Genomic DNA, 19,865 nt, shown 5'->3' with positions numbered 1-19,865 from the left:
ATAGAATAAAATGGTGTGTGTATATATATATATATATATATATATATATATATATTGTGACAGGAAGTCAGGTAAATCTGTGGATGTAGTCACAGACAGGAGATACATTTCCACCTGGTTTGGAAAGTTCACCAATTACTATAGGGTGTCGGCTGAAAAGGTAGCCAGGATGGCTTAAGGAAGTTGAAAGGCCTTCAGCTGTTTGGAATGAGGAAGTTAAGGTCTCTATAATTTGTCCAAAGGAAGTCTAAGGATTGCTGCCTCCTGACGCCGTGTGGGTAGAGGAGGACAGTCAGATGTGTGCCTCCCGACGCTGAGTGAGCATGGGAGAAGGATTGCTGCCTCCTGATGCTGTGTGGGCATGGGGAGAGGAGGACAGTCAGATGTGTGCCCCCTGAAAGCTGTGTGAGCATGGGGAAGACCTCCTGAAGCGATGTGCGCTGAGGAGGGTAACAAGTGTGAAGACTACTCGAGGTGAGATCTTGGATCATTTCTATGTGAAAAGAAACCAATGGACATTTCCTGTGTGAAGGGGAAATTAATTAAGACTGAAGACTACTCAAGGTGAGGTCTTGGACTATTTCTATGTGGAAAGAAATAAATGCACTGTTTGCTATGTGAAGAGACAAGCAAAGGAATGGTTGCTATGTGAAGAGTGTGAAGAGACAAACAAAGGGATGTTTTCTATGTGAAAGGAAAGTCCAATGAACATGTGCTGTGAGAAGAGAAAAAACATGGACTATTGAGTGTCTGCTGTAGGATCAGCAAAGTTTGCCCAACAGTAGGTTGGAGACAGACTCCGTAGGTAGGTTCCTGTATGTGAGAAGGTAGCCGCCCACAGTGGCAAGGATTTATTTTGTGTTTTATTTTTATTTTGCTGTTTTTGAGGCTTGCACTTGTGTGAAGTAAGTTGAAAGAATAAACCAAACTGTTGTTTGCAACCACTTCTCGGCTATCTCCCTGTGTAACGAAGACCCCCAAAGGGGTCATCCACGCCCGCCACCGAGCTAAATCTCCCACAATATATATATATATAATATCTGCACTGCAAAAACAATCTATGCATGTTTGTTACCTGTAGTTAACTAACAAACATAGTTTGTTTTTGCAGTGCAGATATAATATATATATTATGGCAAATAAATTCAGTTTTAGTTAGCGAAGTATCTTCCAGATTCAGATGGCGTTTTCCTGTAAGTATGAGTGTTTTAGGATGCTGTTTAGGGTTTTAAGTCATTTTAGGTTCTCAAACCTTAATATGGTCCCCTTTATTGGACCAAGACTTCCTCCTCCCATTGAAATCTTTATATAATAAAAAGACAAAAGCTGTTTTACTAAAGGCAATATACTGTTCACTTTGCAAAGGAAGTTGCACTTTGCAACATAATTTCCCCCAGAAATTGAATAAGGTGAAGATCTGCTGACTTCATCATCCAGTCATATTCAAGCAAAAATGTTGTTGTTCCTTGCATCTGATAGGGCATTCTTGTCAAAAGGAAATGCATTTACTAAGTGCTGTGGAAATTCCACTTACAAAATGCAACTTTCCTTGCAAAGTAAAAAAGTCTATTTGCCTTTAGTAATCCACCCCCAAAGTATACTTTCCTTACCCATGTCTTTTACTCACTGAGGTTAACTTACTGAAGGCAAATAGACCGTTCACTTTCAAAGAAAGTTTCACCTTGTCCTTTTCAAGGGAATTTTTCCCAGAACTGAGTATTTTCTGAAATCAGAGACCTTGGAGACTAAAATTGAGGTGGTTTGCTATTACTTTATAATGCACAATATTTGCGAAGGTATTTATCAAACTTATATTTTCTGAAATTACACTAAAACTAATTTTAGTGCAAACAAAACATTATACCCAATTTGTTAGGTAAATATATATACAGGTCCTTCTCAAAAAATTAGCGTATTGTGATAAAGTTCATTATTTTCTGTAATGTACTGATAAACATTAGATTTTCATATATTTTAGATTCATTACACACAACTGAAGTAGTGCAAGCCTTTTATTGTTTTAATATTGATGATTTTGGCATACAGCTCATGAAAAACCAAAATTCCTATCTCAAAAAATTAGCATATTTCATCCGACCAATAAAAAAAAAGTGTTTTTAATACAAAAAAAGTCAACCTTCAAATAATTATGTTGAGTTATGCACTCAATACTTGGTCGGGAATCCTTTTGCAGAAATGACTGCTTCAATGCGGCATATCATGGAGGCAATCAGCCTGTGGCACTGCTGAGGTGTTATGGAGGCCCAGGATGCTTCGATAGCGGCCATGAGCTCATCCAGAGTGTTGGGTCTTGCGTCTCTCAACTTTCTCTTCACAACATCCCACAGATTCTCTATGGGGTTCAGGTCAGGAGAGTTGGCAGGCCAATTGAGCACAGTAATACCATGGTCAGTAAACCATTTACCAGTGGTTTTGGCACTGTGAGCAGGTGCCAGGTCGTGCTGAAAAATGAAATCTTCATCTTCATAAAGCTTTTCAGCAGATGGAAGCATGAAGTGCTCCAAAATCTCCTGAAAGCTAGCTGCATTGACCCTGCCCTTGATAAAACACAGTGGACCAACACCAGCAGCTGACATGGCACCCCAGACCATCCCTGACTGTGGGTACTTGACACTGGACTTCAGGCATTTTGGCATTTCCCTCTCCCTAGTCTTCCTCCAGACTCTGGCACCTTGATTTCCGAATGACATGCAAAATTTGCTTTCATCCGAAAAAAGTACTTTGGACCACTGAGCAACAGTCCAGTGCTGCTTCTCTGTAGCCCAGGTCAGGCGCTTCTGCTTCTGGTTCAAAAGTGGCTTGACCTGGGGAATGCGGCACCTGTAGCCCATTTCCTGCACATGCCTGTACACAGTGGCTCTAGATGTTTCTACTCCAGACTCAGTCCACTGCTTCCGCAGGTCCCCCAAGGTTTTGAATCGGTCCTTCTCCACAATCTTCCTCAGGGTCCGGTCACCTCTTCTCGTTGTGCAGCGTTTTCTGCCACACTTTTTCCTTCCCACAGACTTCCCACTGAGGTGCCTTGATACAGCACTCTGGGAACAGCCTATTTGTTCAGAAATGTCTTTCTGTGTCTTACCCTCTTGCTTGAGGGTGTCAATGATGGCCTTCTGGACAGCAGTCAGGTCGGCAGTCTTAGCCATGATTGCAGTTTTGAGTAATGAACCAGGCTGGGATTTTTTAAAAGCCTCAGGAATCTTTTGCAGGTGTTTAGAGTTAATTCGTTGATTCAGATGATTAGGTTAATAGCTCGTTTAGAGAACCTTTTCATGATATGCAAATTTTTTGAGATAAGAATTTTGTTTTTTCATGAGCTGTATGCCAAAATCATCAATATTAAAACAATAAAAGGCTTGCACTACTTCAGTTGTGTGTAATGAATCTAAAATATATGAAAGTCTAATGTTTATCAGTACATTACAGAAAATAATGAACTTTATCACAATATGCAAATTTTTTTAGAAGGACCTGTATATATATGGGGTTGAGCTTGCTTGTAAAATCATAAAAAGTGATGGTACCCAAAATTCCCCATAGGCAATGCTTGAGAATTAAAAAAACCTTAAAAGTTATCAGTTTAGAGTTAACCATGATTTATGGCTCTAGAATGAATGCTCTCACTCCAGCGTTCACAATGATACCCGACATGTGTGGCGCAATTGATGTTTACATATGCGCACTTGCCCTACATTGAACTTTTTATATGGGGTGTGTGCGGGCATACTGGGGTGCTGTACATGTTTTTTAAATTATTTTTATATTTTTTTTAAAAAATTTTACACCTGTTTATTTATTAGTTATCCTTTAAAAGGGAGTTAGCAAGTCCCTTATGTGATAACTTAGGCAGGTGAAAAGTCATCTTTATGAAGACATTGGGGATCTGTTAGACCTCTAATGCCTCTCATGCTCTCCAATACACCTATTCAAACACAGATTGTGCTTGAATAGCAGTATCCTCTACTACACTATCAACTGAACTATCTGAGGAATGACAACAGAGATCTTACATAATAATAGAAAAAAATGATATTAATGCAGATAGGACATAAGAACAACGTTCACAGCCAGCCTGCAGAAAACAGGGCTAGAACAATTCACAAGGTCCTTATCATCTGACCAGTGGGGTTCCTGAGGATATTTAATTGTCCCCTAGCATAGGGCATGATGGGAGATGAATTGGATGTACATACTGTGTGGTTATCTGTTCAAATAAGCTTAAAGCTGAGCCTGGGAGAGGAATTAACTATTTATGACTTTTGGTTCAAATATTCAATAACTGTGATTACCAACCCCTCCAGCTGGATGTGGGTCTCAAGTCTGGATAAAATGAGTGATTAAGTGAGGTTGTTTGTATGATAGAAGACAGCCACCCCCCCCCCCCCCTTTTCCTTTTTTCCATGTCCATCTCCCTCTACCCCATTTCCTTATCTGTAATTGTAATGCATTTTTATCATTAATGTCAATTAATCCAACCCTCATTTAAGAATTAGTCATCCTTCAGTGGAATCCAGGCACCCAAACTGAGTACATTTTACATTTGACACCCCAGTACGAGTGTGGAAATCCTAAAAGCCACATAGAACCTACAGGACAGAAGTGCTCAGATTCACAGTTCCAGAAGGACAAGCAAGACTTTGATGAATTTCTCATTGTAAAGTCAGCTGGAGACATCACAGAAAACTGATGGGCTGGAAGTGTGGTGAGACTTTTCTATAGATATGCAAACATTTTGTTGTGGGCAAAAAGGTAAAGTGGTAATGAATGAGGGATACTGAATGCTAGAAGAGCGATTTTTTTTTTTGGTAGTCTGACTTATGTAAGTGGTTGTCAGAGCTAAATACATTTGAGTTCAATTTGTTACTAAGTGCAGTTTAGGAACATTAGTGCAAATAGAGTTTGTGTGGATTGTATAGTTGTTGAATTAAACTTGTTTTTACATACCAGTATGTTAAAAATGTACGTCTCCCAGTTATTGGCTTCTTTTGTTTCTTTTTGTTTCTTTTGTTACTGTCCACTCACAAGCTGAGAATGGGACAGAGACCTGTAACTGTTACTGAGCTGCAGCAGATACAAATTAGGCCACCTATTCTACCAGGCAAGGCAGTGCTATCTAAAGAAGCTGTGTAAATTGCATGTTTGGATAGACATGGATACAAATCCTTTGGCAAGTACATAGATTTTGTCTATGTATTAGGTTTTATATGCACATGGCCATACAGGGGCTGTACAGCACAGCCAATACTTTTTTTTTTTTTATGGATGCAGTGAAAAAGAATTATAGTAACGGTTAGGGTTCATATTGCTTACAGGAATTAAGAAGAAAACCTTAGTGGGGACACAAACCAAAAAAAAACAACATTAGACAGCAGTAAAAAGCCAAAATGAGTTCCTCTGAAAAGAATACTTTTCACGTGCAACTACATTGATAATATTCTCACTAGTTGCAGTTGAAAAAAAGAGTTTATCTAATTCCTGCCTTATACAAAACTACCGTATACAAACCAACTTTTACTTGACTCAAGGTTTCCAAAAGCACACTATTTTTTATCCAATTGCAAAAGACTGTGATCTTTCAAAAGCAGTTATTTGTAATAGTTTTATTGCCGGTAAGCACAAAAGTGGTATAGGAGAGGTTCCAACTATCATCCTAACAGGCAAACAAGTTGCATATAAAAGCCCTCTAAAATGCTCTGAAAACTGTGAACATATAAAATGTTATCTTTCTTCATAAAACACAAAGCTGTAATAATATTAAAACAACCAGTTTGAAAAATAGCTTTCTGAATCACTAAAAACCTTGTGTTCCTATTGTGATTTCATTCTCTGTAGATTTATACATATCACAGAGAATCAATCCCAATATCACAGTGAATCAAATCAAACCCAACCTTTACTCTGTATGTTACTCTTAATAGCGGTAAGTGGTTCAAATGACTTGACAGTGGTTAGAGTCAGCGGTTGGAACATAACAAATAGTTAAGTATAATGTCAAAGTAGAAGCTTCATTTTTTATGTAACCTTCACACATTTTGCTGCATTGATTGTCTACAAGACATACTTACAATACTCTGCTCTTTTATGTATTTGAGGATTCATTTTAGTAAAAATCAGTACAACATTTTTTTAATGGAAATTACTATATATTACTATATATTACTACATGTTCCTTAAATATTCCAGTTAAAAGATGGTCAGTGGCTGTTATAGAAAAACATCTCTCAAAACAGAGCCCATATAATCCATTTAAATGAAAGCAACAAATATCCTACATTATCTCATTTAAAACGATCTTTATAGCAACTATATCCAGGTGGTATAATATTATTCATCATTACAACGCTCAATGATGCAAAAACTTTTTTCCACAATTTATATAATAACAGTTACATACCATCATAGTGGTTTCAGTAAATGGTAGTTATTACAAATCTCTTGTATGTAATTGTATATGTACTGTACCTTATCAATAAGTTAGTTAAGCTTTAAAGCAAGCCTGTGTCAAAATAAAAGTAGAAACTTATATTCTTCTCTAAAGAATATACATACTTGCCTGTCCAACTGCCTATATTGCCAATCTTTGCTCTGTTCAAATGCTATGGTGTTCAGAGAATCCTCTTCATGTAGCACACTTTCATGAACCCACAATAAATCCAATAAATGGATTGCCTTTAAAATATGCAACTGATCTTTCTGCTGTATAGTTCTTTTCAACGAAATGCCTTCTTCGGATTAATTGTATGCTAGCCAATATTTGCACAGTCATTTGCTGGTATCACCAGAGGTCATGTACACAAGCATTTTAGCATTGAGTGTGCAGGATGGATATGTGTATACATGTACAGGAGTTTCAAACTCCTGGTCACCCGTTGAGCACTGTCGTTACTTCCACTGGACTCTACCTGACTTTCCTGACAGTACAGTACCTGACATGATACTGTATCTCTTGAAGAGAGCAAAGATTCCATTCAATTGAAAATTAACATGCTTTGGACTTGCACTATACCTGCTAGTGATGCTTCTTGAGATATTATTGGCACATCCATCATGCATCACTCTCCTTCTTTAAAACCCATATGATCTTTGAAATCTTTTTGTGTTTAATATGGACCTGAATATGTCACTTTGATAATGCTCACCCTTTTGTTACCTCTATTATATATTAGTTATGCTTGGTATTGTAACTAAACTGTGGACATTTCCCAAGAAAATTGGAAAATAAGAGAGTAAAGGTTGTCAATGCAGGTGCCGGCCACCTAAGTATAATATCTCTTCTTTACAGGGGAATATTGGTTTAATATTTTTATTTTCTCAATAGGGTGGATTGGTCATTATTTAAACAGTTAAATGAAACATGTTTTGAGAGAAATGTGTAGGCTCCCATTGCTAACCTTCTTCTGGAAATACTATTTGCCTAGATTTTGTGCTGTTCTGGTGACTTCAATACGTTTTGATTGACAGAATTAGAACAAGACTAAAGATCAAAATATCTGACTTCTCACTACTTTATATTCATTGATGGGGGTCAGTAATTTGAAAGGTATAAAAGCTTAAAACAGCCAGGAACCCACAGTAGAGGCCAACATATTTCTCTCAGCACTGGTTTCCTTTATGGTTGCCATGATTTAACTACAATGTTTGCACACAAAACTATGTAAGGATAAATATAGTAACATACTTAAGACAGATGTATCTTTGGTTATTCAGTCTGGCATAATCAATAATTCATTGAAAATGTATTAATAAGTTACAACGTATCATAACCTCAAGTAACTAATCAGTTTATTTGGTCATTTTAAAGCTAGCTTTCATTTCTCCATTCTTTTTATATAGGTTAGCTAACGCACAATATAATCTGCATTGTCCACAAAATGAGTTATATAATGGACTTACCAGAGTTGGGGTCAGAGTTTCCATCGGCTTCAGTCCGCTTGTCCGGAGAAGCTTGGTCGTAGAATTCATCCTGTGGCTGAACCAGTGGAAGGGGCTGTGAGATCATACTACCACTGCCTACTGGGTCATGGTCTCCTAAACCACTGTCACTGCAACTTTCTTGGGAGCCATCAGGGAGATGAAATGTAACACGACGCTGGGACTATAAGAGAAGAGAAGGAAATATTTGTTATAGCCACTCATATTCTTCTAATCTTAATTTCTATCTTTCTTCTAATACTGTGCTTTTTCTAAAATGTATCACATTTTATTTTTATAAATGAATCACTGAAAACATTTCTAGAAATCTATCACACCTGATGTTGCATAATACATACAGTAAGGCCTGCTGTTTTATCCACCTGTTAAATGTTTTATATGCTCAACAAAACACATGAGGCATATTCAACTGACATAAGCAATATTATTTATGATTCAAAGGCTATCTTTGGGCTTGTGTACACAAATTTCTTTTTATCTGTTTGCAGTTTTCACTTTCTATCCAACTAATGAAAGTAAAGATGATTTTATACAGCAAATCCTATATCTATTTCTGAGAACCGACTCTATATACAGTAAAACCATCTTAACAACTTAAGCCCCGGAGGATTTGGCTGCTGAAAGACCAGGGGGTATTTTGAAATTCGGCACTGCGTGACTTTAACTGACAATTGCGTGGTCGTGCGACGCTGTACCTAAACTAATTTGATGTCCTTTTTTTCCCACAACAGAGATTTCTTTTGGTAGTATTTGATCACCTGTGCAATTTTTTGATCAAAATAACAATATTTTCACATTTTTTTATATGAAATTCCCCCCAAAAAAATTTAAAAATCAAAATTTTTTAACATTTTCGGCCAATTTGTTTTATGCTACATATGTTTGGTAAAAAAAATCGCAAAAAGCGTATTTTGATTGGTTTGCGCAAAAGTTATCGTGTTTACTAACAAAGGGAAAGATTTTTGTTGTTTTTTTTTTAACGCGTAATGGCGGCGATCTGCGTTTTATTTTGCGGTACTGCGACATTGCGGCGGACAGATCGGACCCTTGACTGACATTTTTGACACTTTTGGGGTTACCAGTGACATTTCTACAGTAATCAGTGCTATACATATGCACTTACTGTAAAATTACACTGGCAATGAAGGGGTTAACTTTATTTGAGAGGGAGGGGCTGTGTGTGTCCCTAGGGGCGTGATTCTAACTGTGATTGGCTGTGGCTTGAGCTGTAGGAACAATGATCAACGGTCTTACATAGTAGAACTGTATGATCACTGTTTCTACACAGGGGAGAATGACAGGCGGCTTGTTTACACTAGCCGCCTGCCTTTCTCCCTCTCCCCCGACGATCGCTGAGTGACTGGCGGACATTGGGTCCGCCGGTCACACGCGCAGGGGGGTCCGTGACCGCGTGGGTATATATACGTCACTCTGCCTGTGAGGTCGGCAAGTGGTTAACAACATGTGATATCACATGGTGAAAGTAGAACATCATTTTGTGGGCATCCTAAATTAAATAATTGAAAGAAAAGAAAAAAAGGTGCGCAAACAAATGATGGGGCTGTCAGCTGCTACCGAAACTCCAACTTGGATGGAGTGATGTGCATGATAAGAAAGATGTGAGGTGCGCTTGATATATATTGAAAAGATCTCTATATGAGTTAAGCAAACTCTAGATGAAGTACAGTAAGTGTCTACAAAAGTATACACAAATATGACACAGCAAAATATAACATAAATAATTACATAAGATGATTAATAAAATAATCTTTGTGCAAAAAAGAGTGACAAATGCAAAAAGTCCCAATGAAATCCAAAAACTTGTGCAGGTGAGTATTCTTGATGCAAATAAAACAAGGTGCAGATACTGAATACACAAATCCCTTGCAGCACCACGTGTGGATGAGGAAGAGGTACCCTTACCAACTGGCAACTTTAGCATGCACATATGATGATGTTATAGAACCATTAGATACAGCAAAGAATCTTCCCACTGACCAATCCTTCACCCTGTGTAAAAGTATGAGTGGGCTCTTACCGCATATCAAATGATAAATGATCAGATAAAGGATTAGGGATGGGTATTTGGATTCCCCCGCTGTCCAAGAATAGGTGTTCCTTAGATAATCCTGCCCTGACTCCTCGGTAATAGGAATAAGCACCTCCTCCCTAGGGTCGCTTCAAAAGGATATCCGCAGAATGGCTCCCCCTAGGTATCAGCAAGCAGGCTCATGACTGTACGGGGGGGACATACATGCTCCAGCCTTCCTCCAGGTAGGTAGGTAGTGGCGGTTCCTTGTTGACCACAGAGTACCGGATCAGAAGTTCCCTGCCGATCACACCGACCTTCCCCTCATCCACTGAGTTGCTGCTGCAGGCTAATTACCCGGGGACGGAGAGAGGCAAGGCAGGAGCAGGCACATTATTATTGTCTGTGCCTCTGTGCACCGCTGATGGCAGGCAGCATCATTAGCTGCTAACACCCGTTAGTGGCCAGCACAGGGGAGCATGTCACCAGTGCAGGGGTCAAGGCATGCCAGGGGGACTTGCTGCCTCATTTATTCTAGGAGCTGAGCCTTAGCACAGTCATGTCTGCTTTGTCTTCACCTTTTATAAAAGAGGGATTTATGATGTCCCTTCCTAGCAACCCAGAGCTGCCCCTGGAATCACAGGCAGCCAGCAGCACAAAGAGCCAAGATCACTCACAATGCGATCTCGGCTCCTTTGGGGATGGGGCATTGGATCTTTTTTTTTTTTTTTTTTTTTTTTTTTTTTTAAGGAAAAAAAAAATCACTCATGTATGGGCTGCCTTATTTTGCACTATCCTGCCATCAGTATGTTCCTTGTTATCACATAAATATAAAGCATACCTAACTGGCTCCTTGTAGTGCTTCTTCTCCCAGTCTGAGCTCCACTGTAAAAGGGATTGCTAGAGACTGATACTCTTTGCTATATTTAAAAATATGCTTAATCTCTTTTAAAGGACTTTTATGAACAGTTTTTTTTTATCTGCCTGGAGTTAAGCTTTAAAAGGAAAAGCACTCTTGCACATTTATCTTTTCTTGTACCCCCCCCCTCCCCACACACACACCCACACCCACTGATTACTCTGCTTCTTTCATATCTCCACAGTGCATCCTGCAACCCATGTTACAAAATTTTCTGAATTCCGCAGATCAGAGGAGTTCCCAAACACAAACATGTGGACAACAGTTTAAATTCACTTCAACAGACAGTACATCTACAGGCGGATGAACAGGTTTTCCATTAAAGCAAAGGTGGACATGCATTGGTAATGTTCATCAGGAATCAGAAGGTTTTTTTTTTTTTTTACAGAGGCTGTGTGGCAGAGCAACAGACCACAGACCACACAGTAAAGATAATAATAAAAAGTGCAGCGCTAAAATGGTTAAATGAATTTCAAATAAAAATAATCAATGAATGTAAACACTTCAATGTCCTTATAAAATTGCACAATCAATTGTCCCGCCCACGGATGTAACGCGTGCAGAAGGGGGAGGAGATTGTGACGTCACCCGCAGTCCCTGTCGGCAGAGCGTGGCTCTGCTTTCTGCTGTACACGAACTGTCTGCTTTACACAAACTGAATGCTTTTAAACCAAGTAAGAGGCTGTCTATTATTTAATACACAAATGTGTTTCAAACGTAATACACTATGATCTGCCTTTTACTCTTTACGGGGGAATACTGTCATTTGCACCTGAGACAAGGGGATATCCTTTACGCTTGATGACCCAGTCGGGAGTTATTGCTGTGCTGAGATTTGATTGAGGTTGTTTTATTCACAGCCTTCAGGTGAGAGGCTAGTACTACTGGTGAAGGATTGCACAGAATGTGAGCACCTTAACTTATGGAGAACTGAGCACTTTCTCTGGGATTTTCTATCTTGGACATTTTCCCCCGTTTTATTCATTGATTGTGCAATTTTATAAGGACATTGAAATGTTTACATTCATCGATTATTTTTATTTGAAATTCATTTAACCATTTTAGCGCTGCACTTTTTATTATTGTCTTACGATTGGGGTTTTATATATTTTTACCTTGGTGTCAGCTGCTTTGATATTTGAATCTTTTTTCACTTGCTTGCGCTGATATAATTTGTTGCAATCACACAGTAAAGATCTCACATGAATGGGTTCTTAGGTCAGTTGTACCTTTTTTAAAAATCTGGGGACTTGCCCTGCCAAATGTATGAAGCTATGGGGTAACTGGTTGGAGACTCTGGGACTAACTTACTACAGGACAGACTCCTAAACTAAGATATACCGTATAATATTGACCTATGGGTAACTATCACACATTTTTTTAGTATTCTAGTTTTTTGTGTGCAGATTTTATTGACGTTCCAGGTCTGTAAAGGAAAAGTGCCCTAGTGTACCTTTGATAGGTAGCACATAGGACAAGCTCATTCCAAGAGGTACAGACCTGGATCTCAATTTATACTCATATATACTCACATAGCGATTTGGCAAATGACAGGTCTATACTTGTGTATCAGGTTTCCTGCTTTACCATTTCTCTTATGTAAAGCAAGTATCTTTGCTCCTAAGAGCACGTGAAGTATAAATATTGTACCCTGGGCATTGTTATATTGTGGAGACAATATTGTTGATTTACTAAAACTGGAGAGTGCAAATCTGGTGCAGCTGTGTATGGTAGCCAATCAGCTTCTAACTTCAGCTTGTTCAATTAAGCTTTGGCAAAGGAACATGGAATCTGATTGGTTTCTCTGCAGAGCTGCACTAGATTTTGCTCTCTCCATTTTAGTAAATTACCCTGGACTTCATTGTCAGGCCATTCTGTAATGCTATATATAAAAATACTTGTTTTTCAATAAAGTCTATCTGGGGATTCAGAAAAGAATACACAGTTGAAAAGTACAGTCATCCTTCTTTTTGAGCACTTTTGATCACTTGAGCACTTTTGATCTCAAGTATTAAAAAGAAGATAGGACATTGACATTTGGTTATCTATATACTATACTATCTACAAAAGTGTATGTGTGATGGAAATGAATGAATGCACATTGTCTCCTACTATTTATTTGTCAGACAGCTATATGTAGTAAAATATATCAGATTTTCCTGCCAGATTTACAACCAGTACCATTGTTCTTTGTTTGAATTTTGAAACCAAACTGTAAGACAATGTCAGTACAGTACACCCTGTTCAGCCTTCTAATGCCACTGCTTAAAGTAGTTGTAAACCTCAGACATGAAATATGAACAGAGCATTGCCCACCACAGTGTCTTGTCTCAATTAATGCTATTAGCATGAACCACATCGGACAAGATTTCCTGACACCAAGAGAAAAAAAAGTGACAGAGAAGGGGGCTCCAGCCAATTAACAGCCTCAGCTCTGTTCCTGTGTGCTGTGTGAAGGGCCTTCCTTCCAATCAGTTGTCACTGAGCTATGAAGAGTTTAACCACTTAAGCCCCGGAAGATTTGGCTGCTCAAAGACCAGGCCCTATTTTGCTATTCAGCACTGCGTGAGTTTAACGGACTATTGCGTGGTCGTGCGACGCTGTACCCAAACAAAATTGACGTCCTTTTTAGTTCCCACAAACAAAGCTTTCTTTTGGTGGTATTTGATCACCTGTGCGATTTTTATTTTTTGCGCTATAAACAAAAAAAGAGCGACAATTTTGAAAAAATAACAATATTTTTCACATTTTTTAATATGAAATTCTCAAAAAAAATGTAAAAATCTAAATTTTTTAACATTTTAGGCCAATTGTCTGCTACATATGTTTGGTAAAAAAAATCACAATAAGCGTATTTTTATTGGTTTGCGCAAAAGTTATTGCGTTTACTAACTACGGGAAAGATTTATGTCATGTTTATTGTTTTTTTTTTTTTACTAGTAATGGCAGTGATCTGCGTTCTTTTTTTTGCGAGACTGCGACATTGCAATGGACAGATCGTACCCCTGATTGACATTTTTGACACTTTTGGGAGTACAGTACTACAGTAATCAGTGCTATAAAAATGCACTGTTACTGTCAAATTGACACTGGCAGGAAAGGGGTTAACTTTATTGGTGATCAAGGGGTTGAGTTTGTCCCTAGGGGCGTGATTCTAACTGTGGGGGGGGGGGCGTGGCTTGTGATGTAACCACCGAGACATACGATCCTACATAGCAGGATCATATAGCCTCTGTGCTTACATCAGGGGGAATGACAGACAGCTGTGTTTACATCAGCCGTCTGTCTTTCTCTCTCTGCAGCAGGAGATCGCGAGTGACCGGCAGACATTGGAGCCACCGGTCACTCACGCGGGGATCTCAGTGAACGAGCGGGGGGGGGAGCCCACCTCCGGCGGTGCACGCTTGCCCCCCACCAGGCAGCTGAGTGAGTGACGTAACCCTACGTCATTTTGCCCAGCAGCGGCTGCCTGCTGCAGTATATCTGCGGTGGGCAGTCGTTATGTGGTTAAATTCAGCTCTCTGCTCCCCTTTTTTTCTGATATCTCAGATAAGCTTTATAAATTCTGCACTTTAAACAGATGTAGAGAAGAGAAGACTGCAGATAAACAGGTAAAACTTATATAGGAGGATTTGTTTCATCTCAGTGCATCACCTGAGGCTAGTCACTTCACTGGGTATATGTAAGTGTTTACAACCACTTTAAAGATAACTGTAGGTGTGTGTGATTTCCCAAATCAATACGACACAGGAAGAGCCTGTGAAAGCTGCTGTGTTGCATATCCAGGGGCAATGATCTGGCAATGATCACTTTGCACACTAATGAGAAATATTAGAGGAAAACAGACATGGCCTTTTTGCACTTGTGCTTAAGGTAACATGCTACACGAAACCGTTCTCTTAAGAGTATTTACATCTACTTTAACCACTTCCCTTACTGCTGTATTGTAAAAAAAAAAAAAAACAATGGCAAGGAGATGGATGTCTATTTCTGAAGCACCATTTATAAATGACACTTCAGATATCACCTTTGGGCAGTCAGTGATGTAAACTGAGCCTTCACAGACACACTGTACAGGGCATATTACATAGTTACATAGTAGGTGAGGTTGAATAAAGACAATAGTCCATCCAGTTCAACCTGTGTAGGTGTGTGTGGCTGTAATCATCTTGCATACCCCTGAATGTTCTGATTCTTGAGATGTATGTCTAAGAGTCTTTTGAAAGCCACCATACTTCCCGCAGAAACCATCTCTTGTGGTAGAGAATTACACAATCTTGTAGGTTTTAACAGTAAAGAACCCCCCTCGTTGCCTGAGGTTAAAACGCTTCTCCTCCAGACGCATTGTATGCCCTCTAGTCCACATGCAGTCCTTCTGACTGAATAGCTTTTTTTCTATGCTGAGATCCCCATTGAGATATTTATAAATTGCTATCATGTCCACTCTCAGGCGTCTCTTCTCCAGGGAGAATAAATCAAGCGATTGCAGACGCTCTTCATAATTAAGTTCCTCCAATCCCCTAATTAGTTTAGTTGCCCTTCTCTGGACCTTCTCCAGCTCCAACACATCCCTCCTGAGGACCGGCGACCAGAACTGGACAGAATACTCCAGATGTGGTCGGACCAGAGTTTTATAAAGTGGTAGGATTATAGTTTTATCTCTGGAATACATCACTTTCTTTATGCATGCTAATATTCTGCTGGCTTTGGCAGCTGCCGCTTGACATTGCATGCTATTGTTTAGTCTATCCTCTACCAGGACTCCGAGATCCTTCTCCATTTTTGATTCATCCAAAGGTTCCCCCCCTTAAGTGTATTGTGCTTTTATGTTTTTAGTCCCCAAGTGCAAAACCTTACACTTCTCCACATTAAGCCTCATTTGCCATGTCGTTGCCCACTCTGTTATTTTGTCCAGGTCATTCTGTAGGATATCTGCTTCATGCTGTGCAGTTATTGCCCTGCCCAATTTTGTGTCGTCTGCAAAAACTGATATAGAGCTACTGATCCCGTCTTCAATGCTATTTATGAATAAATTGAACAGGGTTGGTCCCAGGACTGAGCCTTGGGGGACCCCACTTACCACCTCGGACCTGTCTGAGTATGCGCTATTTATTACCACCCTTTGGACACGCCCTTTTAGCCAGTCCCGTATCCAAGAGCAAACCTTGCGGTCGATGCCTGCAGACCTTATTTTATAAATTAAGCGCTTGTGGGGAACTGTATCAAACGCCTTAGCGAAATCCAGGTGCACCACATCCACTGGTCTCCCCTTATCTAGCTCACAGCTCATAATAAAGTGGCTCTGTACCTTGTGATTATTCATCACAGTGATCACAAATGTAAACAGTACTACTTTTTTATATCTAGGAGCTTAGCCTACCCCTTCCTTTCACAATGAAGGAAATAGTGAAATAATAATGATTCATTAGTACCATAGCACAAGCAGCTACAGAATCAGGGTAGGGGATTGATTGTATTATTATTTTTTATTTTTTTTATTTTGAAGAATCTCTTTTTATTGATTTTCAAAAATAGCTTACAATAAATGAAAAAAGAATGTTAAGTATTACAAACATTGAAATAACAATTCAAGCGCGCAACAGTCGTTTTACAGATAGGTTGTCAACCTATGTACTAATGTGCAAGTTGTAGCACTTTAAATTTTGTAAAGATGAACTAAGATAGGAAGAAAAATAAAATAAAAAAAAGAGCAAAATACGTAAAAGATAGGAAAAACTTGTAAAAAAAAAAAACCTGTAACTGTGATGCATTAACACAAAAAGATCAGTTGTTAGCTGCAACTTATACCTTGGGGTAAGTTAGCATGAGATCCATGCTCTAGAGAGAGTTCCAGGGCATAGTAATTAGGTACAGTAGATTACCAGGTCAGAGGGTCATGTGCACATTTCGTCCAGGGGGGTCCCCATCTTCCCATTCAGTCTGTACCTGAAGGCGGGTTTGGGTATGAGCTGTTGGTTGATCAGGAGGGTGTAGTATTTTAAATTTCCTGAGCAGTGAAAGGTCTTCATCCAGTGTATTGATGCCATAGGTTCTTTTGTCCCTGGTGACCACCAATTTAACTGGGTGGCCCCATTTTTGGTGATTGTGCAGAGGCTCTTCCTTCTATTTATTGTGAATAGAGAAAGATCATTAAAGAATGACAGGTCAGCATATAACTGCGGGTATGACATTGTGTTACTCGTGGCTCTTATGAGATCCTCCTTCACATGAAAAAAGTGGACATGTGCTAATGTATCATGCGGCACTGTGTCTCGGAGGTGCATCTGGTAGAAACGCTGCCTTTAGATGCACAAAGTAACCTTTCAGTGCTGCAGGTTGGATTGTTTCTGGGATACCCCTTATCTCCACGTTATTCCTTCTAGAATGATCCTCCTAATCTGCTAATTTAAATTTCACCCAATCCATCTCTTCCTCTTTCTAAGTATAGGCATCAACTAAGACGTTGAAGGATGCAGTAAATTCGCCCAACATGAGTGACCCTCTTACTGATATCTTTAGTTTAATTCCTGAAACTGTGCATGATATGAAAGATTTCTGTGTGTTTAAGCCTTGTAATGACAGAAGCATGTCCTTTAAGGTCGTGTCCATCACTGGTTCATTGAAAGTAGGGAAGGCAGCTATGGAGTTGGTAAGCCCAGTGTCACCAGGGGAATATAAATGAGAAAGGCTCACCTCATTATTGGCATCCTGTGTGGAAAAACAGCTTGGGTTTCAATTTGGCTAGGCTGTTTGATGGTGAGAAGACAGGAGAGCAACAGTCTGCTTGGTCTTTTGATTGCAGCCGATTCCCTCCACTGTGTGGGTAAGCCGGCAGGCCCGCTATTCCACTGTGATATGAGGCCTCGCTGCTGGATTTGTCGATGGGGCGGCGGAGAATAAAACTTTGCGCGATGCTCATGGTTCTTTTCTCCTTTTGGACATGCTGTCTGGTATAGCTGATGTGTGGGGAGGTGAATCGGTGCTTTACCACAATCACCACCCTCACTGTGTGCCCTGGAAAGCCACCGAGACTTGGAGCAGAGCTAGTGTGCAGCCATCCTGATCAACTTCCGGCCATGCCCCAATTTTTTCTTTTTTACCAGCTCACCTCCTTCTCCTCCCTTGTTCATCAAATCTGCATCCTGTTTCTGGTAAACTGTATACTAACTCCACACCTTTCTTACCCTGCACATCTAAACATTAACCCCTTCACTTCATCTCCAGCCTCTCAGTGTATGTGTCATGTCCGTTAACCCCTTCACCTCCGACTCTCTATGTACGACATATTATCCACTTCTCCCTCGGTGGACGTCATATGACGTCCGTAAACTTTGCGGTGGTATAACGGGATGGTGCCTCTAGCTAGAGGCACCATCCCGGTACCGTGGTTTAGAGCCGACGGTTGGCTTTCCGTCAGTACCGACCGATGCGGCTCGGGAGCCGCTCAATCGTTACCTGGGGGGCGGGAGGGGACGTCACCCCCTCCCGCCGCCTTCCGTGGCTTTTACCGGGGCTCCCATCCCAGCGGCAGCCCCGAGCACCCAGCCGGCGTATACGGAAGTCAAGCCGCAAATGAAATCGCTGTTCAAACCACACATGTGAGGTATCGCCGCAATTACCTATGTTTTTTTTTTCTTTATATAGTAAAACATGAAAACAACAAAAACAAATAATGCTCTGTCTATTTAAAAAGAAATGTTATACAATGCATTGGGGTACAGTGTTGCATGACTGAGTAAATGTCAGTCAAATTACCATAGTACTGAAATCTGAAAAATGGCCTGGCAATGAAAGGAAACATACATGCTAATACTCAAGTGGTAAAACAATCAGATAAACCTCTATATTTTGTACATTCTCTTTTGCTTTATGAAATTATGTGCAGGGAAAGTAAAAGTTCAAATCGAATTTTGTTGAATGTACATTTTTTGAGACAGAAACAGAAAACCTGGTGCATTCGTACAAAATAAACAGTTACAATTGTTATTGTAGCTTAAAGTTCATCTAAAGCCTATTTTTTTTTTTTTTGGGAGGGGGGGGATTGGTGAGGGTTAGAAACTCTGTCAGATTTTTTGTTTCATTGCTCCACTTATGAAGTCATGAGTGATTTTCCTTACTGTGGAGATATTTCCTTTTACTTCCTACTGTGTTTGCAGGACAATAACTAATGGAAAAATTCCCCTATAGGACATGACAGAAAAAAACTGTTTGGAGAATTATCTGAAAAGAACAATTTAATCCAGTTATATATGAGGTAATAAATTATTATTAACCACTTTCCGTCACACTCCTGCAGATATACTGTGGCAGGGTGGCATGGACACACTTAGTCACATGTATATATGTACGCGATTGAGCCTGCTGCTGTTCAGAAGCATGCTGTTTAGACACAGGGAATCACTGTTACCAATACCACCTAACTGGGTATCAAGTGATCACTATGATTGGTTATAGCAATAACATGATCTCAATGTAAACAACTTGTCATGAATGGCTTTCCATTCATGAACAGCTGGCTTACTGTTGTGATCTGTGATTGGCCCAAAGCAATCACATGGTACCTGGCTACCTGTACCACGTGATTAGCTTAGCCAATCACAGATGACACTTCATGAAAGCTAAACTAAAGCTATTGTTTATGCAGTGATCAGCACTGTATAAGCAAAAACAGTGTAAAGAAAAAAAATTGACAGGGTCCACCGGCAATACATGTCCAACTACTGTCCAAGTTTGGCTTTCAGGGTTCTATTAGAATGGCAATTCTTGCCCTTTATTCTCATCCATCAGCCCAAGTATACACCTCAGGTATGCTATCCAAAACATTTTCTCATATCTAATAAAAAAACCCAGGGATGCCCTCTATCGCCATCTATCTTCAACCTCATGATAGAACCATGATAAAACCACTCGCAGAATACATCCGCATAAACCCTCCTATAACGGGATCCATTTCAGCCACAGACTACA

General features: G+C 39.7%; 1 protein-coding gene across 1 annotated transcript in view; it reads right to left on the bottom strand.

Moving 5' to 3' along the window:
• LOC309546980 (protocadherin-9-like) overlaps nt 1–19,865 on the bottom strand; it is a 1,448,052-nt gene that overhangs the window by 637,973 nt on the left and 790,214 nt on the right. Inside the window, exon 3 of the mRNA XM_082246750.1 lies at nt 7,912–8,113. Within this exon, the coding sequence (XP_082102876.1) occupies nt 7,912–8,113 (202 nt within the window). The remainder of the gene's footprint in view (nt 1–7,911; nt 8,114–19,865) is intronic.

Source organism: Pelophylax lessonae (genome assembly GCF_965119305.1).
Source record: "Pelophylax lessonae genome assembly, chromosome: 2".
Lineage (NCBI taxonomy): Eukaryota > Metazoa > Chordata > Amphibia > Anura > Ranidae > Pelophylax > Pelophylax lessonae.
This window is presented reverse-complemented; position numbering and strand designations above follow the sequence as displayed.